We start from the raw sequence: 27,889 nt of genomic DNA on the forward strand, positions 1-27,889 counted from the left end.
CCAAAAGATATTTTTGTATGTCTGTCTTGATGACTTCAGATTTTGGATGCGATCCTGCAAGTAATGCAGTTCCTGTTGGGAATGTGCCAGACACCACAAATGCATGATAAAGGTACTAATAAAATTGTTACTATCTTATAACTCCTGTCCTCTGAACTTCTCTTGAGTTTTCTGGTTATCAGGATCACTCCTAAAAAGTGAGCAGCTTTTTCTTTCCACTTTTGTTTGCACGTGTCTGTTGTGTTTGTTGCTGGCTGGTAAATACAGAAGCAGAACTGCATTAATTTGTGATACCTTCATGGTTTTTCCTCTACTTGCACAAGTCAGTCTTTGTAAAGCACTTCAGGCTGAAACAGTTTAGTGAAGTGGTAGCAAAACCGTGAAGAGGAAGTTCTAAGTTACTGTTAATGTGCTTTTCTTTTCCAGAATATTTATGCAAGTATGCAGTGCCCTGCCTGATAGGGATTTCTCGAGCCTTTGGTCGCTACAGCAATTCAGAGGAGGCTCTCCTTTCAAAACTTTTTCCTAAAATTCCCCCACATTCCCTGAGAGTTCCAGAAGAGCTGGAAGGAATTCGCCGACGATCCTTCAATGACTTCAGATCGATTCTTCCCAGTTCCCTGCTCACTGTTTGCCAGGAAGGAACACTAAAGAGAAAGGCCAGCAGTGTATCCAGCATCTCACAGGTTTGTATGGCTTGCTCTGTGCTGGAGTCAGTGCTGAGATTATTTCTTGAGCTGAGTGAAGACAGCATTAAGCCTGGATATGCAGAGAGTCCCTTCACACATTGTTTGACCAAACACAAAGATCTTTATTTTAGTTCCACGACTGAATTTCAAAATAACTTTGTAGTTTCTGAGTAACAGAACTGTTAGTGACAGTGACAGTTAAACTAACAACTAAGTCTTCTCATGGAGCAATTGGCAAATCCTGTTGCTTCTGTTATTCTCATTGAAAAGCATTGTACTGTATATCTGTAAATTTGGGAAGCTGGTGCTTAATGGCTAAAGTTTTCAGAAGTGCTGAGGGCACAGGAGCTCTCACTAGTTTCACCAGGAGCTGTTGATGTTCATTGTCTTGGGGAAAAAATGCATTCAGATGCTGTTTTTGAAACCACAGATTGTTCTTAGTGTAGTTTCATACAGTACAGGAGTCATTGTTCTGATCTCTTCCTTTTAGTCAAAAGCACTGAACTAGCATTTTTTAACTTCCTATTTTTGACTGGAATTGAGCTGATAGGCCCAGGAATATCTAGTTCCTGTTAGTTTTGCTTGAAGCAGTGTTTCATTATGAAGTGTGCAAACCATTCCCTGAAAGATCTATCAATGTCTTATAAATATTTGTTTATAATAAATAGGGCTTTTGTGCGATGTTTCAGGTTAGTCCTGAACGTGGAGTTCCCCCTCCCAGCTCTCCTGGAGGAACTGCAATTCAATACTTTGAAGGTAAATTATTTTGCAAAAGAACAAGGGTTTTTTTTCAATTTATAGAAAATTGAAAACCAAAACCTTTTGACCCCTTTCTCTGCTCTCCAGAATTCTTACAGTAATTCTATGGCATGTGCCTGCTAGGATTGTGAAAAAAAAATTGTGGTTTAAAGACAGTAGGAAGTACTTATTAAACACCAGTAGTTTCCAGGCTCAGTTGTTTCTGGAGGGTTTTGAGACATGATTCCCTGACTGCCAGGCAGTGCCTGGTACTGAAGAGCTTAATTCAACTAGGCCAAAAATATTTTGGGAGATTAGGCTGAGTAACTTTGAGGAATAAGTGTTAATATTGTGCTTCACTGGGCAACTGAATTGTTGGATTAGGGTCTGGAATTTTGAAGCCTTTATGGCACATTGTATAAATCCAAAACAATGGCTCCATTTGAAGTAAGCATGATGTGGGTCACTGTGTAAGACCCGGTAAAGTAGAGTGTTCACTGATGTGTGCTAATTACTGTGTCACAAAAGGCAGAAACAGGAACAAGTTTTATTAATTAATACATAAACCCTTAACCCCTGAGTTTCAGTAGAGGTGTAGCTGTGAGCTCTAAGTCAAAGCAGTTCTAAGTAAAAGCAAATTCAGTCTCTCCTGAATCAAGTAGAGGACTGGCTCTGCCTCTGAGGTGCTTTGGTGTTTCTGGGTTTGTCTTGCCCTTCGAGGTTTTTAACAGTTTGGACTTCATCTGTTTCTGGGCCATTCTCCTCCCTCAAGCCCTGGTTTAAATTAATTTCTTCCACATTGCTTTACTTTTTCCTTCACATGGCTATTTCTAGAGGCATCTGTTTTCCTCATTCATATAATGAGATTGCAAGATAATTCAAGTATCATTCTTAAATTGCCAAGTAGACCTTCTGTCTACCCTGCTGAACCAACCTGTTCTTCTTCAATCTTATGGTCTTTGTGGTTTGAGTTAAAAAAAGCAAACAAACAGAAAAAAAGCTACAGGTTAGAGAGAGGCTATAGTGGTAGAACAAAAATAATCTTAATTAAACCTATAGGTGAATAGTGAACAACTCTGTACAAATTTAGGAATCATTTTCATTGTCTCTCTAGCAGTGTTATGGTTATTCTAATTAGGATTTTATTTTCAGTACTAACTTTTACCAGATATTTCAGCTACAGGCAACCCTTGTATTATTTCTGATGATATAGTTTGTGATAGTCTTGCTTTCTGAAGAAGATGAGCAGTGACCTTGGTTTTATTCTGGCCAAGGCTAATGGTTTAGAAAAGAAATGACTGAAGACTTTTTTGTTGTTGTTGTCAATAAATGATCTTGCTTGAAAGGCTGTTAGTCACAAGAACATGACTCCAGCACAGCCAGCTGAGCACTTCAGAAAGGCAGAGATATCATTTCTCAAGTGGAAACAGAGCTGAGAGCAGTTTGCTGAGCAAGTTGTTTGTTTAGTAGAGTACTTGAATCCGAAAAATAATTTGATTCTCTTTGCTTTCAAATTGCAACAGTGAATTGGTGTCTATTCGAAGATCAAAGCTGTTCTTTGTGTTCATTTGACCTAATATAGGGGGAAACCTTACAAGACAGTTTCGACTTAACCTTTTCTTTGCATTTCTGTGCTTTTGAATTAAAGGGCATTTACAGATGTTTTCAGGTAAATGCATGTCAGTAGCATGGGAAGGCTTCTCATCAGAAGTGTCTCTGAAAACAAGTCATTTTGAAATAAATTCTTCCATTGTGGTGGTAGACTTCTAGTGAACAAATGTGTTTTTTCATCATAGTTTTGTGTCTTGATTCACCACTAGATGAGCTGAAATGCACCCCTGAATAACTTGCAAGTTAAAGACTGTATCTGTCTTGGAAATAACTCTTTAGTAGTGACCAAATGTTACCATTAAACAAAGTCAATATCCTTTCCCTCCTCAGACTTGTATTTCTGTTATTTATTTCTGATTAGGTTCATATCTTCCTGATGGGAGTGCACTGGATCCTGATTATTACTTCTCTACAATCAGCTCCAGCTTTTCAGTGTCCCCTCTCTTCAATGGTATTAACAACAAGGAGTTTAACATCCCACTGGAGATGCTCCGACAGCTGCTGAACATGGTACGTGGTGGGTCCCTGGGATGGCTCAGTGAGGTTGCATTCCAGATATCTGTGCTAGAAACAGATACAGGGGAAGTTTAAGCTTTTAGAGTTGCAGATAAAATGACAGTCTTTGTCTCTCTCAAGCTTTGTGTAATGTTATTTTTATGGCATTTCGTGTCATGCTTCAGTTCCTAAAAACTCTCATATAAACTGTGAAGAATTTGGAAAATCAGATAAGTTTATGTCAGCTGCTTCCTGCTTGAGTCTTGCAGAGCCCTTGGTTTGAGGTAACTTACATAGCTGGTTTTTGCTCTGAGAATGAGACTCTTTTCTAGAAGGGTTTAGATGCTGGGAATTCATGCAAGTGGCTGTTTGCAGCCTGCAGCCCTGTCTGCTTCCTGCACCAGCTATTTTGGAACAGCACAGAGGGGCTCAAAGATTCCTGTTGCAGTCTTAATTTCATCTGACACTTTGCAGTGAAGTGACTTGTGCTCTCTGCAGGGACAAAATTGTATTCTCTAGAGTCACCAACAGGAAACATTCTTTTTTGGTTTTATTTTTGTCTCCGTAGGTAAAACAGATCGTTGGGGATTCTCTTCTGAAGACCTTGGATGCAGTTATAGCTGAAGTTGCAGAGGTATGCTTTTAAATTCCTTTTTGAATTACCTGAATGCTTCTTTGGTTTTTTTTTGCCAGAAAATTAGTCTTTTACCTGTGTAAGGTATGCCTTCTCTTTGCAAAATTATACTAATTTCCTTTTTGAACAGTTTGTTCACTGGTTTAAATCTGGCTTTGGACAGTGTAAAAATGGAGGAAGGAGTGAAGGAGTAATGTTTTTCACTGACATAGGAGGAAATAGTTATTCTTTTTACTTTAGTTCTCTTGTCCTGATAAATTACAGCATTGGTTGCCCAAAACTGGTTTACTGTAGACTGAGATCTTTATTTTGTATTGCAGTAACATTGGCTTTTTTTCACGTAGATAAAATGTGTTGTTTTCTTTTTCTAGCTTGAAAATCACTGCTGTTCTTTTAGGTGGCATTCCTAACAAGTTTATAAGTGTTACAGTTTGCAGGCCTTTACTTGCAGAGGTGCCCTCCTTGGGTCTGTGGGTCTGTGGGTCCTTGTTCTCCTCTTCTCTGGGCACAGTTCTGTCTCAGCCTCCACCACATTTTCTGGAGTTCCCCTCACCCCCTCAGGGCAGGAGGCTGTGTTGGAAGGGCTGTGTGCTCAGCTGTGTGCAGAAATGACTTTGCTGTGCTCTCCAACCTTCCTTTGAAAACTACCATATGTGAACTGTAGGCCTAAGTGGGGACGACTTCACCTTCTCTCTTTGCTGTCTCAATGAAATGAGAGGTTTAAATCCCTCCCTTTTATAAACCTGTTTTCTACACTGTTGGAGAGAACAGTTGTGTGCTCTTCAAATCAAGAGTGACTGACTCTTATTTAATGCCCAGAATGGCTGTACTTTTTCTTCTGTTAAAAGTAGAGGGGGGAAGGTCACGAGGTTACCTCATGGACCTGTTTTATGTGCTTGTTTACATTGTGGAGGAAAGATTGTGTGAGTGCAATGAGGTTTATTTATCCATGTAATGGAAAATACTTCATTTTGAATCTAGGAGGTTGCTTCTTTTCTCTTTCAGACGGGTGCTAGTACAGATCTCTACTACAAAGCATTCAGTGACCCCCTTTATCTTGCTCAGTTTAAAATGCTGAGAGACACATTATACTATATGAAAGGTATAGTATTTATACTATTTTTATTAATTTATCCTTCATTATGTTTAAGATCCCAAGCATTGTCTGCTTTGTATTGAGTGCTGGAACACTGGAGGTTTGCATTTCCTGGGAACTCTGCATATGGTATTGAATTTGTATTTGACATGTTTCCATATAAAAAAGGTGCTATGGAAATAGAAAAAAATATTTTGAGCACCATTAAAAAAGCTTAGTAGATGGCATTTGGATTATCTGCTCACTGGTGGACTTTGCTATGAAATTTACCTTTTAAACAGGACATAAATTTGATTAAATCATTAAATTTATAATGCAGCAGTGAATTGTACATATGCTGTTATTCCAACGCACTGGCTTCCATCCTTCCAGTATGACACTGTTTCCTTTTCTCTCTTCAGACCTTCCCAACTCGTTTGTGAAGGAAGTGCACGATTTTGTGCTGGAGCAGTTCAACAGCAGCCAGGCAGAGCTGCAGAAGATCCTCCACGACGTGGATCGGCTGCACCACGAGCTGAGCCCCCTGAAGCTGCGCTGCCAGGCCAACGCTGCCTGTGTGGATCTCATGGTGTGGGCTGTCAAAGATGAGCAAAGTAAAAAACGCTCCTCGGTCTCTGCAGTGGCTGCCTGTTGGGTTCTGAGTTGTAGGAATACTTAGAGAGGAGATGGTGTCTGGAAAAATATAAAATGAAGGGAATACTTTTTGCTATTAGAATAGAAGAGTAAAACCTCCACCAAAGGATTGTACAATTAACTGGCTGGATAGTTCAACATCTCATAGAAATGGAAACAGAAACTTTCTATTGGCTTATCTAGAAGAGATGGTGTAATTGCTGAATTATATGCAGCTGCTTATTTTCTAGTTTCTGTTTTAGTTATTGCTTTTAATGTCTTAAATATTTCTCAGTGATTCTCTTAAAGGAAATGTTTTTTCTTAAATGCTAGCAGGACTGAGAAGCTCTTTCTCATTTTTCCTCTATTTTCTTTCTTGCTGTATAAATCTTATCTGTCCCCTGAAAGTGAAGGATTTTTTTCCTTTGGACTTTGTAATACTTGATTTCTGTCCAGTGTGAACTACACTCAAAATCATCTTTAAGTACTGTCATTCTTCCAGTCACAGTGTTTGACAGAGCTTTTTGGTACAGATACTGTTTGTTACAGATACAGATACTGTTTCCAAAACTGTTTTTGCAGAAGCAGCACTAAATCTTTTTGAGGAACTGTAGTATAAGGAGAGTGAAGCTTATAAATTCTCTGAAGTATTTTAGAAATTCCAGTAAGCATTGGGTGGTGTGTGGCTAATAACAAACCTGGTGAGATAAATTTCTCTGTTGGATTTTTCATTTAAGGTGCTGAAAACCTGTGCATCAAGTTATCAGAGAAGCTGCAGTCAAAGACCTCAAGCAAAGTCATCATTGCTCACTTGCCACTGCTAATTTGCTGTTTGCAGGTCTGCCTTTACAGTATTTGACATTACTGAAGCAGTGAGTGAGAGTTTGGGGAGTTTTACAGGTTGCTAGAACACTTTTTGTCTGCTATTTGTACTTCCATCTGTGTGTTCTACATTTGGATTTTAGAGGCCTGGTGTGGAAACTAGGAACTGCTTTTAGAATTTTCTTAGCTCAACTACTTCTCAAAGAATAATATTCGTGAGGGGTTTTTTAACAAGTATTGAATTTCTGAAATATTTAGTTTCTTAACCCATTATATAAACACTGGGACTGGCAGGTCACTGAGGTTTTAGACTAAGACTTGGTTGTTCTAATTTTTATGTCTTCTCATTGGACACTTATTCATAGTCTTACAAATGTAGTATTTTCCACCACATAATAAGTTATCAGGATTCTCTAAGTATTGGAACTTGCCCAGTAACTTTTTTTTTTTTTTTTGAGAGTGTAGTTCATTTCACATAATTCCTGTGAAAACACTCAGGAAGAGAGCAGCAAGGCTTGACTGGCCTCTGACACACTCTAAAATAACCTAAAAGAGATAGAGGCTTCAAATGTCTAAATCTTCCACTAAAACTTGAATCCCTCAGAACTTTGTAGAGTTTGGTTTTTTGGGGTTTTTTTGTATTGAGCTGAAGCTGCAAGCTTACAGTTGAGATAAAAATTGTGCTGCTTTATTGTAAAGCTATGTTTTGTTGGTTTTATTTTTCCTTTTTAGGGTCTAGGTCGTTTGTGTGAGAGGTTCCCTGTTGTGGTTCATTCTGTCAATCCATCTTTGAGAGACTTTCTTGTGATACCTTCCCCAGTGCTTGTGAAACTCTACAAATATCACAGCCAGTATCACACAGGTAAAGGAAAAAAGGCTGTGCTCCAAAGTGATTGTTTTCCAACTTTTTGATGCTTTTAGATATTTTGTGGTGATGCAGCTGTAGATGGAAATCGAGATGGATTTCTGCTTTTTTTTTTTTTGGAGGTGGAGAGGAGGAATGCAAATAACAATGTGGTAGAAGTGTATTTAGGGGCAAACAGCATAGGTAGAACTACATTTATCCCAGCAGCAATATTGCTCTGTCTCTTGTGCTGAAACCAAACACTTCTCACTTCTGAGTGAGATGCTGCAGCTGGAGCCAATGCATAATTATTCTCATAGGGAAACAAATCACAAGACCAGTTGGAACCTCCCTTGTTTCAATTTGTGGCTGTTGTGTCTCATTCTCCTACAAAGCCTGCTCCTGTCTGCTCAGTAACCTACTTTGTAATTTGGGAGGGAGCCACTGGGTCTGTCCAAAGCTGAACAAGGTCACGTTCCTCAGACTCCCCACACACGTCCTGTGCTCCAGCCACGTGATCATCCTGGCACTTGGCAGGTTTTTATTGTTGTTGTTAAATGTTAATATCAAGTTATGATTTCCAAAACAAAAATGTTCAATTTGAATTGCTAATGCAGGAGCAGTATCCTGATGCTAAAGCAGAGCAGGTAAAGTAGTAACTGACTAAATTTAGGAATAATTATTTAGGAGTAGCTAAATGCAGTAATGTCTTGCAAGGCCAACAAATGGTGTTGATTTCCACACTCCCTGTTCTCAGTAGGTGGTAATGACATCAAGATCAGTGTCACCAACGAGCACTCAGAGTCCACTCTGAATGTGATGCCTGGCAAGAAAAGTCAACCATCCATGTACGAGCAGCTACGTGACATTGCCATAGACAACATCTGCAGGTGAGAGAGAGCCTGGCACCTGCTGGGGCACAGGTGCTGTTTCCCTGGCAGAAAAGTATTGAGTCAATGCTCTGTGCTGCTGTAAAGTCTTTGTGACTTGAGTGTGACTTCATTTTCCTTCAGACATCTCTTAGTTTCTTCTGTGTCCTAATTGTAAAATAATAATTCAGTCTTACTGTTCTTCCCACATCTGTAATTCAGGCTAGTCACCATTTTGATATTCAGCAGGGTTTTTGTTTTCTGCTTAGATTATCACACTGAGCCTCCTGTAACAGAAGGATTGTTACACACTCATGTGGGCAGTGTAGGGATTATTCTTCCCTTTTAGACTTTCCCTTTAGCTACAGAGGGCTGGAGGGAAAACAAAGAGTTGATAACTAGAGACAAGGAATTAAAGTTTCAAAGCACTGGACTCTGAATTTACCTTATTGCATATTCCCATCATTCTTGTTGCTGGAGAAGGCACAGGTAGAAACTCTGCTAATTATTTAAAATCTGCAGCATTCTCGGGCAATCAGTTCTCATAGTTCAGTATAAGCTTTCTTCCCTTATACCTGGCATGCATTTACAGTAGTAAAAGCTGATCTGTTTAACTGATGCATTATTTTTTCTGTCCATTCTTACTCAGGTGTTTGAAAGCTGGCTTGACTATCGATTCCGTGATTGTGGAGGCCTTTCTTGCCAGTTTGTCCAACCGTCTGTACATCTCTCAGGAGAGTGATAAGTAAGTTGTCATCATCAAACCAAGTTCTCCTTCATTCAATGGACCTGAAGCTTATTCTAAGATAAAAGTCCTGGCAGCATTATTTTAGAGTTAAGTGTCTCAGATCAATGAGCTTTTATGTGGGGTCAAGATCATCCCATGCCAAGTCCCTGTTTTCATACTGAGAGAGATGGATCCATTTTTACCTGATTGAATCAGCAAATCTTTGGTGAATATTAGCCAATTTTGAGTCCTCAGTTGAATGATACTCTCTCTCTGCTGTATCCTTTAAGCTTCAGCTGTCTTTTTTGGCTAGATACATCTTGTCATTTGTTACATTCGACTTCCTTCACTTTTAAGAGACCCACAAACCAAGAAACCTCCTAAGAGATATTCCACAGTAGCTGGTGTGACTGTCAGGTTGTAATATCTTGCCCAGCGTTTTTACCTCTTTTCACAGTTGTTTCTAGATCAATTTGTTCCTGGATTAGCGTGGATTTCTTCAACAGTGAGTTTGAGAGGTTGTTATTTTTTGTTTTGAAAACCAACTTGTGCAGCAACATTAATGTATGGGTATATATAGAGTGGCAGTATTAAAGCTGTTAGTGATGTTTAAATTTAGTGTATGAACTGTTTCTTACAAGAAATGTAACCATGCTCAGAGATCTTTTAACTGTCAAACAGTTACATGTATCATGCTGGGGGTTTTTGTTTGGTTTTTTTGTGACAGGGAAGCTCATTTGATTCCTGACCACACCATTCGTGCTCTGGGGCACATTGCAGTGGCACTGAGGGACACCCCAAAAATGATGGAACCCATCCTGCAGATCTTACAGCAGAAGTTTTGCCAGCCACCTTCTCATCTTGATGTTCTCATCATTGATCAGCTTGGCTGCTTGGTCATCACTGGAAATGTAAGGGAAGAACTGGCCAATACTCTGCCAGTTCATGATCCCTTTCCTTTAGTTAAAAGGAAATATATTTTAGAAACTGCATTTGCAAAAGTTACTTAAGGTTTTTCTTTTCTTCACCACAGGTAGGCACTTGTACAGTTTTTATGACATCAGAAAAGCTATAATGTGTAAAATGCTGTTCCTATAAAGAAGATGAGTCCTCATAGAAAATAATACAGGCTTTTTTAAAAAAAGCAGACCATAAAAACCAAATTCAGTGTTTTCAAAAGTTATTATGAAGTTTTTATACTTAACCTATGTCCCAAATAGGTGCACAGTATCTTTTTTCATATAAGCAATTAAGTTTCAAAGTCTTGTAAGTCCGTACATCTGAAAGTATAGAATGTTGTCTTCTTCAGTCATACAAAGATTAACTGACATTTTCCAAATGTTATTTGTGCCTCTGAACAAGCAATTAATTGCCAGGACACAGAAGCCTGAAAAAAAGTTTTCCATCAGGAAGGCAGAGTTAAAGAACTTGCTCAACTTTTACAAGAGTTATTAATTTAAAACATTCACGAATGCACTTGCAGCGTTTGCTGTATGGAAGCTGAACCCATTGCTCAGACTGTGGCCACACACCTGTCTGAAGAACTTGGTAACACTTAGTGTATTTTACAGGGTTGTTCTTTAGAAGAGGTTGTGTTCAATAAGCTTTACTTAGTGCTTTGGGTTTGTTTTTTTGCAGCAATACATTTACCAGGAGGTGTGGAATCTATTTCAGCAAATCAGTGTTAAAGCAAGCTCAGTTGTTTACTCTGCCACAAAGGACTATAAGGATCATGGATACAGGTAACACTCAGCTGTGTCCCTTAAATGTATAAATACCATCTCAAATATCCTTTGTGCTCCATCAGGCATTTTAACTTTTTTTCCAGTTTTATGACAGGGTTGTAAATAATATTGTTCTTTCTTCTTTGATGTTAAAAAGAAACACGTTGGTTAAACATAGTAGCCCTTCATAATGTAGAGATTCCTGAAAATGCTTTTCACTACAGGTAGTATTGATTACTTTGTCCTCTGTAAGGAGCCAGTGCTTGTAACTGATAAATGACATTGATGACTTATGTTATCTGTAAGTACAGTAATTAATCTCTTAGCCTAGAAAAGCTAAGAGTGCTCTGTCTTGTTACTGTGGTCCCAGTACTTATCAGGGATTAAATGCAAACCATTAACAATTTAATTCTTTGCATGTAAATTATGCATTGTTGTCCCTGCTACAATTTAAGATTATCATTGACTCTGTTGGGAGTCTGGATATCTTTGAAAGCAGTAGGTGAGTACCTGAGAGGATTGTTCCTGTCAGTATATTTTAACAGGCTGCCTGAGCCAATGCAGTCTCAGCTTTAACAACTGATACAGGTTCTGATTCTTCAGCTCAAGACTTTCCCAAACCAGAAACACAGACAGCCCTTGGTTGCTTTTTGTCTGCTGCAGGAAAGTACTTTCCTTTTGGCCATGGTGGCATCATTAATGAAATGTCCTCCAGAGGCACAGCTGACAAAGTTTTTCACTTGAGTACCGGTTCTGTTTCAATTATCAATGAAGTGCTGTGCTGTCCATAAAAACATAAAACAACCCCCTGAAAAAAACCTGAGTGAAAAAAAGGTCAGCAGCCTTATGACAGGAGTTACTGTGAGTATTATGAAGAAAGCAGTGAGAATATTAAACAAAGGGATTGCTTGTTCATAACTGTCCTTTCTCCTCAGGCACTGCTCCTTGGCCGTCATCAACGCCCTGGCCAACATTGCTGCCAACATCCAGGGAGAACACCTTGTGGATGAGCTGCTGATGAACTTGCTGGAGCTGTTTGTTCAGCTTGGGCTGGAAGGAAAGAGAGCCAGTGAGAGAGCAAGTGAAAAAGGACCAGCACTGAAGGTCAGGAATGCACTGGTTTTTGGTTTTTCGTTGTGTGCAGCTGTGCATTATGGGGATGGCACCACTGAACACACTGCTGGGTGGTTGATAACCAAACCCACACCCTCACAGGAGAAACCCACACTCTGCTGAGCCTGAGGGTGTGTTCTGGTCATGGAGTGCAGGTCTGGAATGCTTTCCAGACACCTGACTGATCCATGTGTGGTATCCCAGATAAAGCAGGGGACAGCTACCGTTCAGCTGAGGGTGGGTGAACTGCAGTGTCAGAGGCAGAGCTGCCAAAAGAAATATGGAATGCTGAGTACTGTACATCTCTTACAAGGCCATGAGTGTCTTTAGATAGGACAGAATTCTACTTCTGGTGTTAGTGTGATAGGATCATAGGAAAACTGGGATTGGAAGGAACCTCAGGAAGTTATCTGGGCAAACCTGCAGCCTGAAGCAGTCAATTTGTCATCCTCATCCATCTGGAATTGCCCTTAGAAGTGGGTGCATCTTGATTTTTTTTTTTTTTATCCCCCAACATCCCAGTTTATACAGACTCTGTCTAGGCTTATAATGAAAATAGTGCAGTGAAGTCAAAATTACAGATTTAATAGAAATCTGATTTTTAGAGGTGCTTTATTTAGAGAGCAGGTTTACTCAGAAAGCTTGCCTAAGACAGATGAGGCATGAGACTTGTCTCTTAGATAATCTATGTGGTAGGAACACTTGCAGAAGAGTATATTTGAGTGGTTTTGCTTTAAAGTAGAGTTCTGTTTATATGCAGTTTTCAATTGGGATTTGTAAAATTAACACATGCTGGCATGAAAAGGGCATGAGAAGGTTTAGAAGAGGAATGTCTTTAAATGCTAATTGAATTTCTGCAGGAGCAGTTTATGTGCAGTTACTTTATTCACTCAGAATTCTCTGCTCTTTTGTCAAGACTTTTTTGCTGCTTCCTACTCAAAAAATCAGAGCCTTCCTCCAGTTATGTTCCTTCTTAGTGTTCAAATGCTGAGTGCACTGACTTAGGATGACTTATAAAACCTCAGTGTTTGATAGTGATTTTATACAGAAAAAATAGGCTGTTATGTTTTAATAATTCAAATGTGTGCATGGTGGAGAATTAAAGCTGTCTCAGAGGTGCAGTTTGAGAGCTGTTCCTTCCTTTTTAGGGCAGAGAGGGCTATTTTGAAATAGCCCTGTTTTCCTAGCAGTGATGGGAACAATATGGTTTTTTTTCTTTTCAGCCTTTTTCCCCCTCCCTTGTGCATGCTGCATTTAAATAGTATTAAATTCTTTATGGATGGTAAATCCCTCTGACATGAGTCTCTTTGCCTTGAAGACAGACTGCATTTAATCAGGGATGCCAACCCTTCTCTTAAAAGGGAACTAGGACATGTCTAGAATCTGCTTTTCATGAAGTCTAGGGTAGAAAATTCCTCTCCACGGGTTTCATGGATTCTTTTAACCACAGATGACTGAGCTGAAATTGTGAAAAACATACTTTAAACATTGCTCTAAAATGACAGTTATAAATTAGTTTCCACTCTCCTCCTTTCTGGGATATTTTCCCACTGTTTTCAGTTTTGGAATTACTATGGGAGGCAAACTGCTGCACCAGCTTAAAGCTGCCAGCAACTGGAGAAATGTGTGCTGGATTGAGCTAGGAGGCAGTGTTTCTTTAGTTGAGGGTACTGACAGCAGTTCTCACTAGAGAACACTCTTCTCAGTGCATAGTAACACTTACCAAAGGCATTCTGGAGCCTGGGATACTTCATTTTCAGGAAGAGATGAAGTTGGTAAAGCACTGCACATGCTGTGCTCCCCAACCAAAGCAGTTTTTATTTCAGTAGTTTGCCCGTGTCTCTGCTTCTCAGCATACTTAAGTTTGCTCCATAATTGTTAAAATGCTCCAGTGACTTATTTGTTCTGTTTTCAACCATGCAAAAGTGGCTTGTGTGAGGGGAAGAAAAATAGCTTTTTTTTTTTCTTTTGCTGATAGTTGACACTAAATGTCCCCTGAGTATGCCCAGGGATAGAAGTCATTGCATCTTCTTCATCCTCAGTGCCATATATTATCATAAAGAGGCTGACATTCCATTTTTTGTAACAGAAGTGCTAATAGTGACTTTTTCTAGTTGTTCCTACCCCTTAGAGTGTCTTGAATGCTGTTATTTTATTCCCTTCAAAAATATTTTAGGGCCCATCTCTTGCTTTGCTTTATCTTGACTCTCCAGGAAAGATAACTGAAGTGTGTTTTAATTGGATTGTGTCATTATTGTTTCATCTGAAGAGTATTTGGCTTTGCTTCTCCCTCTCTTCTTTCTTTTATTTTTTTTATTGTTTCCTTTTGGTTTGTTCCACTTCATGCAAAGCTGTGCCCTGTTAGCATTTCTTCCTTTCCTCCTCCCTGTGGGGCCAGCAGTCCCTGCACCTGGTCTCTCCTTGTAAGGAGGAAGCTGGGGGGTTCCCTCCCTCCTAAATCCAATGTTGAGGGATATGTGAGGTCAGGAAAGACTTCAGAGAGGAGATGTGATGTCTGTGCTATCCCTGTTTGCCTGAGGTGGGAGATGATGTGCTGTGTGCACTGTTTTCAGTTCTTAACCACTGGCCAAGAGCCAACACTTGTGTAGTGTGCAGTTTAAAAAGTCCTTAAAAGTCAAAGGAAGTACATATCTCCCTTATGCTTCTTATATTTCAATGGAAAAGGCTGCTCCTCCTGCTTAAATAAATTTTTGAAAATGGTGTCTTTTTACAGACTTGTTATTTTTGGTTACATTTTGATAGTAAAATGAAACTGTTAGTAAATATTTGACACTTGTTTTTGGCCTCTCATTTAATGTGAACGTTCTTTTAGGAGTTACTGGATGTCAGAGTAGACATGGCATCAATGAAAATTTCTGTCTTTAGCTCAGAGCACAATATCTGAACTTCCAAACACTGACACCCCTGTGCTTACAGGGTAAAAAAATCCCTTCAGCAGTCCCTGAGGACCCATCTGAAAAGCTTTGTTCAAAGATGCAGGGTGTGCTCAGTCCTGTGGACTTTGGGGGGTCTCTCTGGGCCCCCTCGTGCACAACCCTTGGCAGGACACAGAGCTGGGACTGGCAATGTGTGTTTGCATTTGCACAGGGAGAAGGAAATGTTTGATGTTTGATGCTTGAAATACCCCTGAAAGCAAGTATTGTAGATGTTTTGATAATTTCCTTTTTCTTTTCCAGGCCTCCAGCAGTGCAGGGAATCTGGGTGTGCTTATTCCTGTCATTGCTGTGGTGAGTAGCCAACAGTTGGGTTGTTGCAAACAGAATGATTTTTCTCACATTTATCAAATATTGGTCCTGTTTTGTGGTCTCATGGTTTGACTGACAGCTAGTGCAGAAGTCAGCATCCAAGAGAAGTGCAGTAGCACTGTAAAACAGTACTTCTTGCTCTAAGGGGGGAGATAATTTGTTTAATAATGACAAATCTCTTAAAAATAGTTAATCTTTTGTGATTCAGGGTTAGATTGTTTCAAACTATGAATTCAAGAGATTCACAAGCTAAATAATACCACAGGGAATATTACTCTAAATAGTGTTTGGCCTGCAGTTTAATAAACAGCACATATCTGTGGTCTGAGGAGAAGTGAAAAACAAAAGTTAATAGAAACAGAGTTAAAAGTAAATCTTACTTTGGCAGCACAGTGAATTCTGCTTCTTAAAAGGGAAAAAAAAATCAATGATAAAGGAGGGAGAAAATGTCCTGTGTCTTCTGAAATGAGATTTGACTGTCACACTGTGAAAGTATTTTAGGAAATGTGCAAGGGCACTGATGTCCCTTTCAGAGTCATTTATTCAGAAGTATATCTGTTCGGTCCTGACTGGCAACTTTTTCTAGGGAAAAAACATTTTTTTTAACAAAGTGTAACTACTTATTGAGGAAAAAAATTGGTGTGCAACTATGCTAGATCTCCAACAGAAAATCTGATACATGCAATGTGTGTTTCCAGGTCAGTAGGACTGTTTGCCTCACTGCTGTAGCTTTTACCCAAAAAAAAATCATGTCTAAAAGATCCACAGACAAACTTGAACTTACTGAAGGACAAAAGGCATCATGCTATTTTTTCCCCTTCTGAAACTGAATTATTCTGTGGAACTTTCCCTGCACAGCTGGTGGGACTAAAGGGAAGAATGTATCCCATGTTTGCAGTAGGAATGCCTGCTTGCAGCTTGCTCACGCTGCACATCCATTAACAAGCAGATTAAAAATAATTCATTTCATACCCTGCCCTCACAAACCTCTTCACTGAGTCTTGTCAGAGAGAAGGGCCCAAAATTAGCCCTGGTTAAGATCAAAGGACTGTTCCTTTCCTTCCCCTGTCTCTTCTCTCTTGTTTCCAACAGCAGCTCCTCCCAGGTTCAGCAGTGATCACGAGTTCCTGGCTTTCCAGGAACGTGCTTATAAATGTCTTGGATCACTGTTGTTCAGTGCTGCTCAGTTCTGTGTGAGCTGCCCTGTGTCCAGAGACATGTTCTGGTGGGTAGCATTTTTCAGCTGTAGGTGATGCAGATTTGAGTGAAAACAGGACCATTCCTCACATCCTGAGAAAACATTAGTGCTCCTTAGAGACTCAATGTAACAGTTATGGTGGTACTTTTCTGTTTCAGATTTTTATTGATGATATATTTGTTCTGAATAGCTGGTGATAACTGCATTTTTCTTAACCAATGTGACCTTTAAATGGAGTCAGATAGTGCCAGAATCTGAAGCAAGAGTTAATGGTTACATTATGGTTGTTGAAGCAAATATTTGACTTCCTTGCACAATGTATGAAGATCATGAGTTTTGAGCAGTAGCTGATTTGCCTTTCTGCTTGACCTCTTTACCTTGAATAATTCCTGTTACTTAGGTCCCCAAAATACTTGTATTTCAGATGCTCCAACTCATTTAATCATTGATAAACTAATTCAGTCTAAGGTGTGCATATTTAATCTTTTGAATGTACTTTTCTTTTTTTTTTATATGCTTTTCTTTTTGAATACAGATAAAACAGTAAAATGTGCCTATGAATGTTCATGATTTCTGTTGTGCACCTTCAATACTGAAAATTATCCCCCCCGTGGTTGACTTAAAAGACAGGAAGGAAGGAAGGGAAACATTTGAACTTCCTATTCAGTATCAGCTCTTCATTATCTAATACCAGTATTTTACTGGCTGACATGCTAAAAAGCTTCCTATATGGAGCAACTGATTGTAGTAGATGCAAAATTACAAATGGCAGTGTATAAAAGCAAAATTAAATCAGTAAGTTAAACTTAAAACTGGAAAACATTTTTTTGAGAGTATGAAAATAACTGTTTTAGGTTTATAGGTTAATTTGCGTATTTTTGCTAACATAAGGCAAATTTATAATGTATTTAGATTGATAGGATGTATCAAGTATTGTATCTGCAAATAATGATAAAAATAGTCTCACTGGCACTTTTTTAAAAAAATACAATGTAAAAGAAGGTGTCCAGAGGTGAGTCTGTTCAGTGGCTTTAACAACCTGAATGTACAGGGCAGCTCCATCCCTGTACCAGGTAGATGATGGTCTGCAGAGTGTAGGGAAATCTTCTCATTTTCAGCTGTGGAACAGGGTTTGTGCAGCGTTCCTGTTGTTACCAGACTGATTCAGAAAGTTTGCAGTGACTGGAAAGGTTTTGCCCATTGACTCCAGAATGGAGAGTGCATCTGAATTCTTAACCAATGTGAGTGCTCTAAATGGCTCTCTTTTGCAGAGAGGGTTAGGTGATTCTGAGCCAGTGAGAAGAGCATTTTGCTGACTGCTTTTCCTGTGCAGGGTATTCTGAGGATATTTGTATCACTTACCTGGTTGGCCTGATTCCAATACCACTTGTGCCAGTGAAGATCAGAGAATGTATTGAAACAATGCAAGTTGGGGAAAAGTAGTGGATCCATTAGTATTTCCTTCCTCCAAGACATTTCTGTCTCCCCTTATTTGGTACCCTGCTCCTTAAGGTTCACTGTGTGTCAGCCTGAATGTTGATATGCATTGTGTGTATTCACTGAATGTTAAATGATGCAAGCAAAAGAAAGAGGAGACACATCCTTTTTCAAGTTAGATTGTGTAAAATGCCCAGGAGAGACTTCTGTTTCTAGGACTGGTCAGGTATTCAGGATTTCCTTAATCCTGTTTATTATAAACAGGCATCCTGGCACAAATTTAGAGCTAAATTTCAAGAATCCAGATAGTCTAAATATTTTATTGATTACATTTTATACACTGATGTAGAACACAAAGTGTAAGTTACTTTGTGATTTTTTTTTTTCCTATTAATACACTTGTATCAATACATGGCACTAACCACTTCAAACTGCAGTCAAATTACCTACTGCTCTGAGTCCATTCATGTGAAACTACCTGCAGATAATATATATTTTCTTTTGATACCAGTGGCTTTTGTATGAGCTAATACGACACTAAATTTTCCTTTATGATACCAGTATATTGAGGTGGGATTATCCAGCCCGTGGATAAGAGGGTGTTGGAGGCCTTCCCTGCTTTAAGATTGGGCTGGGTTGGCAACTCTGCCCATGAACAGAAGGCAACTGGTCCGATGTTCGTAGATGAGGAACAAGAAGGGGCGGTCGACAACAAAACGGGTCTGGGTGGAGAGAGGCATGAACCCCACGGTGGTGACAGCTGCAGCCTCTGTGCCCTCCTCGTTCACTGTGATTGTGCCTTGGTGACTAAACTGAACAGACAAACAGACAAAAGAGAAGTTGAGGCTCTCCTGAGTACACTCAAATGATGTGTTCACAGCCTTCCCCCATCCTGCTGGTAACACCCACACAGCAGCAATCCTGGCGTTTTTGTTTTAGGGATGAGCCCGTTCCTGACTGACCACAACAATCTTGCTGCCTTTGACATCTGATTAAGCATGCTCCTCATTGTATGGATAGACAAGGACATACAGAGATACTCACATCCCTCCTGTGTCCTCCGGGAAAGATGATAAAAAATACTATTTTAGCTTGTTGTGCAGTATTATTATGATGTTGCCATGTTACCAGGTGGTACAGTTAATTACAAAGGAAACGAGAAGAGCAGTAAATACCCTGTCAATGGTGATCTTCTCATCTGATATACCAGAGTAGTCGCCTTTTCCATTGAACAGTTCTTCTATTCCCATGGATCTCAGGTAACCAATCAAGCCATAACTCCTCTCCAACTTAAATTTAGGCAGAACCACTTCTCTTGTTCTAGTAAAAATAAACACAGAAAGGAAAAATCATTGTCAGATACATATTTGCATGACTCCTTTGCTTTACACCTCTGTAGTGGTTTGAGTTTTTTGCTGTCTTCAGCAAGTAGGACACAAACATGCAGGACTGTTTACTGTACTTTTGCTTTCAAAACTTGAGCATCGTGACTTAAACTGCTTAAAAAAATTAATTCCCCTCTCAAAACTGTCAGTTTATCAATTTGATATTTCACTTATGGTGATTTGCATTATTAATGTGTGTAAGATACTTGGCTTTGAGCAGTTCAGTGCATGGGTGGATGTGCTTGTAATGAATGTCAGGCTGTCAGATTTTCTGCAGTGCTAAACTGGAGATTTGTCACTTATTGTGTACAATGTCAACAGGTTGAATTCCTGAATAAGATGACAAATCATCTCTTTTTATGAAGTCTGAAGGCAGATACACCTAATCTGTCATCTTGTACAATGCAGGCTGTATGATTTTCCCTCTCTCATAGTTGTGTTGTCCGTTGTTGGTTATGGAATGTGTGCCTTCACACACAGCTCTGTTGGGATGCTCAGTGGTAAACTGAACGTAGGCTGCTTTCTCTGGGATTGAAATTATTCTGCACCAGTAACCTGTTATTTTCATACTCCTGTTTTTCCTCCTAATTGTAAACTTTGTCAGTAAAAGCTTTTTCTTTAAACCTACATCATTAAATACTCAACAGAAAGAATTTCAAAACTTCATTAGAATTTTCCACCTCCATAATCCTTGATTTTGTGATGGCATTTAAATTTTGAGAGCTCACTGGTCCTGATTAATTCAATAACTCCATTTGGGGGGGGGTTGTTTAATATTTTTAATCAAAATATATTATCTTCTATGCGCTTTACTTACCCTTGTCAGTCTCATCAAGAAAACACATTAAGACTTTAACAAGCTGTGCTTTTCAGCAGGTACCTGTTTGTCATGCTCTTCTGCCATTTCTCTACCACTTGGGGTGTTATCTGCTTTTCCAGGGCTTTCATGCCAGACAGTTTGTGTGGCAGCACGATGAGCATGCTGATGTTCCCCACGAAGGGGAGCTGGATCACCCCACAGTCCAGCTCGGGGTCTGCAGCAGCCAGGAAGTTGCCTTTAGTCTGCATCATGGGCACCTTTATTGTCTGCTTCTCGTTCAGGCGGAAGCTCCTCTTCATAGTCATTTCCACTGGGAACTTGTTCTCCCAAGTTCCTGTTAAGACAATGCGGAACACAAATAAAACCCCAAGATCCTTGTTTGATAATATATTCTCAGAATAATAGTTTACATTAAGCTTTAAGTCATGTGAATTGGAAATTACTGTAGGAGATTGATGGGTTTAGTTAAGCCTGAATTAGTTTTAAAGTGACTTCAAAACTCCTGGCTTTCTAAGTTAACATTGGTCTGATTGAGTGTTCTGAATTACAAAAGCAGGTAAGCACCAACTGGAGAGCTGAAGGAGGTTGGTGGGTATTATTTTTCTCTTACTTGCCAGGTTTGCCCCTTGCAGAACAACTGACCCAGGTGTATTTGCTGAGATCCAGTGCTTGAATCCAGTACTGAAGGCACCTGTTTTGAGCTTGTTACTGGTGTACCAAGCTAAGCAATGGCTGCTTGAGTTTTGCATAATGTTTTAAAACATGATATGCTGAAGGCATTACCTTAAATTATTCCATTTAAGCCAATTCATTTTCTCTCTTAACAGAACCTGTTGAGTTCTTAATTCTGTGGCCCAGTTTGATGTGATAACACATTCCTGTAGATGTGCTGCAGTCTGACAGGTGTATGCCCAAATAATGCAGTTCAACACATTTTGCAGCCCAGAAAGCTTTGCCATCATGATTTGAGTCTTTTTATGTAAAGGTACTTTGGATACCCCAGATATTTACTGACTGTTTGAAAGGAGGTCCTTTTTCTAAGCAGTGTTCTGTTGTCCTCTTTTTAGAACCATGGCTCTGGAATAAACATTATTTTGTTCCTAATGGGCAGACAAAGCTAGAAGATTATAGGGGAAATAGGGTTACTGGTATTTCCTGTTAAAACTCTGGGTTTTAGGTCACCATAGGCAAGCAAGTATGGGGAGAATGTGGCTGTGACTGTGTGGAGAGCCCACAAATTTAACCTTAATCAGTGCAAGTCATTCTGAGCCCCTTAATCTGACTTTGCCAAATTGACTGTGAAGTAAAAAAAAAAAAAAGGCCTTAAGTTCAATTTCATTCTAATGATTTCTTCATATGTCAGGCTGATGGGGACCAGTTTGAGAAGTGAGGAGACTGTGGTTGATATTCTGAAGGGAATGGGGTATGAAATGTATGATGCCATTTCCAAACAAATTTTCCCACTTCTCAGGCACAGGGCTCTGCTGGCTGATGATGTGGAGCTGCTGTGGGCCAGGGGAGCTGCAGCAGCACTGTCAGCACCTGAGGGGTGGGAGACATAACCAGTTCCTCCTAGGAAAAGAGAGGAGCTGGGGAACATTTTTCTTGGATTCAGTTTTGCAGATGTGTAAAATACTGATCCCCAGGAGGCATTTGGTCAGCTGAGACCAGTTGGCACTTTATGACTTCTGTGACTTCCTGGTCTGAATCTTCCACCATGATGTCTTTTGGATCCATCTGTGGTGGCAAATGTTTTCTCCCTGATTGTTTCCTCTCTTGCATTCATGACTAAAATCTCAGAAAAAAGCAGAAAATTTTGGACCTGCCAAAATTTGTCGGTTACTAAAAATGCTGTGGCTGAAATAACCAGCTCCTACTTGATAGGAAGCTCATAAATGGTTGGAGGGAGACTGGACACCTGTGCAACATAAAATGTGCTTCTTACCAGTGTGAATAGTTTCCAATAGTTTCTTGATGGTATTTGGTATAAAAAGAGGTTGAGACCTCTCTGGGTTTGGCAAGTATCCCTTTGCTCAGTATCACTTGTACTGAGCATCTGTCTCTGTCTGAGAACACTCACAGGTTTCTCGGCTCTGAGGGCTTAACAGAGCCTGTCTGCAATGGTACCAACAGTGCAAGTGCTGTAAATGGAAAGATGTGGGCAAAATTGGCATGACTAGAAGAAATAGTGGGGAAACCAGGAAACCCCAGAGCAGAACTTGCTTCAGTTCCCCTCAAAATGGAATTCCCAAGAGACTGTGAGACCAAAGAATGGGAGGCAGCAATAGAGAATTGATCTTTTTGTTTTGAGGGGTAGAAATTACAGCCTTGAGCAGATGGCACCGAGGTAGTTTGAATTAACAGGAGTCCATGGGCAGAAGAAAAAGCCAAAAGTCTTCTTGGTCTTGACGACTCAAGAGTTCCAGTACTACAGCTATTTATTTTTTGTTACTTTGGGGTAACACAAGTGTTTAATGATTTCAGCGTGAGACAAAAAGGTATTTCAAATTTGACCAAATTATGGGAAAAAAATGTGTCTGGTTCACTTTGCATAATCCTTTTCTTAGGATGGTGTAATGGACAGTGAAGCCATGTCTTTACTCTGGTATGATCATCAGAGGTGTAGTTAAGGATACAAGTAAGTGCCTTTTAGATGGTACCTGAGAATAGGAGATTGTTTGGATCTTATGCTAAGGATTGCTTCAGATCCCCTAAGGAGATAAGTGGCATTATTCAAGGAAGTGGTGCCTTGCAAGTGAGTGGGAAAAGGTACATTTCATAAACTTGCTGCTCCTGTAACCTGCTGAGGTGGCAGGTGTAAGACAGCCCTTGGACATTTGCTTCCTGGAAGCAGGAACATACTTGGGGAAAAATATACTCCTTTATGACTTATGGAAAAGAGCGTGGTGCTTGCAAATGTTATCCTTTTGGGCTACTCTGTCTTTCTTTACCTGTGTTTTAAGTCAACTGCTTTTCACCCTAAACAGTCAGTAACAGATTTCCTTTTTATCCTCAGTTGCTCTTTCATTGGCACTCCCAACTCATTTAATGTCATTTTAAAAGTTTGTTGAAAAATTAACAAACTTTCAACCTGAGACAGATAACTAATGTTGCAAATCTCACCACAGGCTCTTACTTTAAATGTAAAGAAATTGAAAATAAGAATTTATAGTAAGAATATATTGTACAGTCTTTACTCCAGCCTCTTTAACTGCTCAGCCTACAGCCATACATGTAGGACCCATATCAACAGACACTTCTTGCTGAATTAACTGAAATATTCCAAGGAGTGAATATGTTTGTTTTTAGTTGTAGAATACTGTTTTAATTATTCTCTTCACTCCCTTCTTGGCAAGGATCATTCTCTGATCATATATAAAAAAATAAAATACATACTTAAAGCTGAAATTCTTTGTAGCCATTCCTGTTAATCCTGAAAACCTCAGAAATGTTAAGTGCTTTAACTGAAATCAACCTCTACCATTTCAATGAAACCAGGGCTGAATGTCACTAGTACCTTGCACACGTATTAATACCTTCCCATCTGAGACTCCTACAAAGCTGATCCTTTCTGGGGCTATTTTGAATCCATATGTTGTTTTTTAGTCTCGCTGAATTTCTAAGGTTTTGTATGTAATGAGCATTTGCTCTAAGTATGCAATACCCACTAACTTCAGAGCATGACTAGAATAGCAGTGTGCTACAGAAACATGCAAAAATGGGCTAATAATAGAGATTCTTCTTAATGAGGGAGTCAGTAGGTTTTTGATGGTGTAGGCTAGACTGAAGTCTGGGATTTCAAATGAATGTGCAGTGAATACTGAGAAAATCACTAAAATTGAAATAATGGATTCTTACCTTTAAAGTAAATACAATTAAGAATCATCATCAGTGTTGCAGGGCTTACACTCACAAGAGCTTCCTTTATTAATCCTTTGGTCAGCTTCAAGATGCGTTCGTTGGTTTTGGTGATGAAGCTGGGGTCTGAGAAATCAGCTGGCTGGGCATCAGCAAAGTAGTATGTTTTCATATTGCTTCTGAAGTCATTCAGAACAGAGAAGTCCTTCTGAATGTAAATATCATTGACAGACCTCAGGGTGTAACCAAAATTGCGTCTGAAGAGCCGGTGGGTGAGTTTGCGGAAGAGATTGTGGACAGTCATGAGCTCGTATTTGGTGCTGGCATTAATGAACTCCTGAAAGCCAAGAACAGATAACACCTCCTGCTGGGTTTGAGCCTTCAGACCCAGGGAGATCATAGCCATGGCAGTGGAAATACCCACAGGAGCCATGATAATATTGTCTGAAGCGTTGGCCTTGTCTGCCACGCTGCGGTAAAGGTTGAAGCCAAAGTTTGCATTGAGGATGTTGAGGCGCTGGATTCTGGTTTTGCCTTGGAATAATTCCAGAATATTTCCTTGCTGAACTTCAGAAACCATGTATGGACCAGCATCAATAACATCACTATAGTCATCTTCACTCAGTATCTTGTCGAGGTCTAGATAGTCCTCTTCCTCCTCCTCCTCAGGAATCAAGTCATTGGTGATGGTGTTCTCTCTGTGGAACTCCAGTGGTAGGTTTGGCATATCATAAGTCCCATTTTCGTGTGGCTGTGCACCTTTAAGGCTTTCAAAATGCTCAACAAAGTCCTTGATCCCACCAAATGTGGAGGTTATGATGAGAGTAAATGCAAGCAATTGAAGTAGGAACTTCATTCTGGCAGATGAAAACCTGGAAGACAACACAGTTGAGAGAACAGAGGGTAGTTGAATTTTAGTAATTTTAGTTATCTATTCCCTAATTTTCGGTCCATGCTGAATTCTGTCACAGCAGAAGAGCTGTAGTTACCTTATTCAACATCTATTTCTTTAATTGGAACAGATCTTAATTAGATGGATAAATCTGTTTTGCTGGTAATTGGTTTTGCTTACATAATGCCTCCAGCCTGCCAAAGAATTGGTTGACCTCCTCCCTTACAAATTGTCATTCCTGGCATATTTCAGCAGTGACAAACTCATTACTTAAAATATATGGGACTCTTTATTTATAAACCTGTTAAACTTAAAATGTGCACTAACTGTGTTATGAGTGTGTGCTGAAAATATGATGTAAAGGTAAGTTTGAAGATTCGAGCATGGGAGGAGGAGGAGGAGGAACTCCTGTCCCAGTTCCCCACAGGAGCATTCCAAAAGGCTGAGATGTACTGAAAAAATGTGAAAAACAGATATCCTGTAGCTACAACAAAAATGGGAGTTTTGTGGGAGTGTTTTGGAAGAGCAAGGCTGAAATCTGACAGAATAAAGGAGGTTTAGGGATGTAGAAAGACATGTATTTGCCCATCAGTGGGACTGCACTGGGGGAGGTGTTGGGCATAAATGTATGTTCTGGCCTGCTCAGGGTCTGACTGGGGTGTGTTACTCAATGTGTGCACCCTTCCTGCAGCTCTGTGTGCTCATCTGCTGCTTTCCTCACAGACTGGCTCCGTTCTGCTGTTTGTTTAGTTGTGTTTTGTTTCACTTTGGTTTTGTGTAGCACTGCAGAACTTGTAGTGCTCTCTGGTTTCTTCATAATATGAAGTCTCTGTGAGCTCCTGTTCAGAACTTTGTATCTCCTGGCTTAGTGTTATCCCTATTCTAGATTTCTAACCCTCCCTTTTTTGTTTGAGAATACTTTTAAGTAGAACCTGCATTTTCCTAAGGGAAAAAGTTAATCAGTCTCTTCGTCTACTGAGTATTGGACCATTGCATTTTTAAATTGCCTTTAAAATCAGGATTTATCTTAGGTATATACTGTTTGAAGAGAATCTATCAGTCTTACTCAGCTGTAAAACACTGTACCAAAAAGTGGATGTAAGACACTTTTCACCATACTATTGGGTGCAGTAATTACAGTGAGCTTAAAAAGATGCAAAAAGTGTAATTCTATTGTAAGTCTAATTCTATTGGTAGTACTTTTTTGTGTAAAAAGACACGATATAATACAGGACAAAACACTGAATACAGTTAAAACAAAAATCTTACTAAGGTGTTGATTAAAATACTTTTAAAATTAGCAAATAGTCCAAAGAGCTCTTCCATAGAAGTAAAATATATAGGTGTACATACCTGTATCTGATCACTCAGCTGCACATCAGTGAATAAAACCAGTGCTTGAAGGAAAATATTTTCAAACATGTTGTAGCAGGACTGACATAACTGAGCTGACAGTTTGATTTTTTGAAACTCTCCCCCCCCAGACTAATTAGCTTGAAGTCCTAAAACCATTTAAGGTGATTGTTTTGCAAAAATGAAGGATCCATAGAAGATGCTTTTAAAGTTGTTTTAGACTGTGACTGAGCATCACAAGTCAGTCTTTTTCTTATTGTTTCTTCATAAATCCATTACTCTTTCCCCGCCCCCAGAAGTCAGGCCCTTAGGGATGAGATAGATCCTCTGTCCAGTAACCATTGATAAACATTTTCTGCTTTTGGCACAGCACAACTTGCTGTGTGTATTCCCAGCTTTACATTCTCATCTTCCCCAGAGCTCAGTTCTTGCTCAGCTGCACTTACCCAGGCAAAACATTCCCCCTCTCTGCAATGAAAATGTCTTTGGTCAGAGCTGCCCCAAATAAGAGAAGAGGTAAATGGAGCTTACCTTCGAGCCACTGTAGGGGAAGGATGTGTTGAAAAGCCCAAGGAAGGGGAACAGCAGGGTTTAAATCTGAACTTTGACGCTGATTTTTTGTGTATCTCCCAAAGTAAACATTCTCTAAACCAAACACTGCTAAAGTTACTTCGTCAGCCAAAATCCCTCCCTTGCCTGGTGATCTCTGCTGAATTCTCTGCTGTTTGTTGAGCTACTTTTATGGCTTTGCAGGTACTTGTTCACTTTTGAGGAAGGTCTTTGAGCAAAAATTGGTGTGTGTGTGTAAAGTTTCAAAGTCAAGCACACACATAAACTTGACTGTTAATGACAGTAAAAGCCCAGTTGCTGCTATTTTTTGCCGAAATGGGAGTGGGGCAGCATCTTACTGCAGATATGTTTGAGGCCTCTGTGTTTGTGATGGTTGGGATTCTTCAGCCAGTGTTATATTGGTGCAGACATTTCCATCGTACAAGCAGCTTTTTCACCAGCCTAAATCCAGATTAATTTTACTGTAATAGAGGAATTTTTTCATGCTTTTTAAATGAACAATCTCCCTCATGATTTATAAATACATCCATATTTGGCTTTATTATGAGATTTCAGAGAAATACTGCTGGATTACATCCCTCAAGGGAATTATTGTAGTTAGAGAATATTTCTTCAAGCTAGATTAGAATGTAACATTTTCATAATAAAGTTTAGAGTAATAATATACAATCATATTGAATGAAGCTTGCAGTTTAATGGACAATTTCTTTCACTTTTTATACACTTGCCTGTGCCTCTAACTCTTTTTAGGATAACACACTCTGATCTTTGTTACATAAATTTATCTAAAACTGCATATCATATTGACTGGGAGGATAAACTGCTCCTCTGATGGTAGCAGCTGTTTGTGCAAAAAGCACTGGAGAATTTTTAAAAAATGTGTTGAAAATAATGCTCTTTCCCTTGCTTGTTTAGATAGTAAATTCTTCAGAACTGATGTCATTCTGTGCGTGGGTGCAAACAATGAAAGATCCCCAATTGGTGCCTCAATGTATTTCCACAAGGCTCATAAACAATAGCAACCAGAAGTGTGTTTGACGAGTATTTATTTGGTTTGGAGTTCCTTTACACTGAAGCAAAGCTGCATGGCATTGTCTTCAGCACAGTTTAAAGGACCATGTGGTCTCTTCCTCCCT

The 27,889-nt window shown here is 39.5% G+C and overlaps 2 protein-coding genes across 4 annotated transcripts in view; one reads left to right on the forward strand and one right to left on the reverse strand.

The window, feature by feature from the left end:
* The window catches only part of PI4KA (phosphatidylinositol 4-kinase alpha), a 58,359-nt gene that overhangs the window by 4,968 nt on the left and 25,502 nt on the right, over window positions 1-27,889 (forward strand). The window contains exons 5-19 of one of the 2 annotated variants that reach the window (XM_051785780.1): window positions 40-112; window positions 427-686; window positions 1,379-1,445; window positions 3,400-3,548; window positions 4,102-4,167; window positions 5,173-5,269; window positions 5,665-5,856; window positions 6,613-6,713; window positions 7,430-7,559; window positions 8,299-8,431; window positions 9,060-9,155; window positions 9,865-10,048; window positions 10,776-10,879; window positions 11,797-11,965; window positions 15,172-15,222. In XM_051785780.1, coding sequence (XP_051641740.1) covers window positions 40-112; window positions 427-686; window positions 1,379-1,445; window positions 3,400-3,548; window positions 4,102-4,167; window positions 5,173-5,269; window positions 5,665-5,856; window positions 6,613-6,713; window positions 7,430-7,559; window positions 8,299-8,431; window positions 9,060-9,155; window positions 9,865-10,048; window positions 10,776-10,879; window positions 11,797-11,965; window positions 15,172-15,222 — 1,872 coding nt within the window. The remainder of the gene's footprint in view (window positions 1-39; window positions 113-426; window positions 687-1,378; window positions 1,446-3,399; window positions 3,549-4,101; window positions 4,168-5,172; window positions 5,270-5,664; window positions 5,857-6,612; window positions 6,714-7,429; window positions 7,560-8,298; window positions 8,432-9,059; window positions 9,156-9,864; window positions 10,049-10,775; window positions 10,880-11,796; window positions 11,966-15,171; window positions 15,223-27,889) is intronic. The other variant, XM_051785782.1, reaches the window with a different exon arrangement.
* Window positions 18,167-26,865, reverse strand: SERPIND1 (serpin family D member 1). 2 transcript variants are annotated; one of them, XM_051785790.1, is made up of 6 exons: window positions 26,715-26,770; window positions 26,184-26,227; window positions 23,939-24,810; window positions 20,141-20,414; window positions 19,051-19,195; window positions 18,167-18,687 (listed from the first exon to the last, which is right to left on the reverse strand). In XM_051785790.1, the coding sequence occupies exons 3-6, from the start codon at window positions 24,792-24,794 to the stop codon at window positions 18,496-18,498; spliced, it is 1,467 nt and encodes a 488-aa protein (XP_051641750.1). In that variant the 5' UTR covers window positions 24,795-24,810; window positions 26,184-26,227; window positions 26,715-26,770; the 3' UTR covers window positions 18,167-18,495. The 2 variants fall into 2 exon arrangements, with proteins under 2 accessions (XP_051641750.1, XP_051641749.1); XM_051785789.1 differs by lacking the exon at window positions 26,184-26,227 and having other exon boundaries at window positions 26,715-26,865.

Source organism: Manacus candei, unplaced genomic scaffold (assembly GCF_025592945.1).
Source record: "Manacus candei isolate 608988 ecotype Guabito, Panama unplaced genomic scaffold, ASM2559294v1 h1tg000020l, whole genome shotgun sequence".
Classification (NCBI taxonomy): Eukaryota; Metazoa; Chordata; class Aves; order Passeriformes; family Pipridae; genus Manacus; species Manacus candei.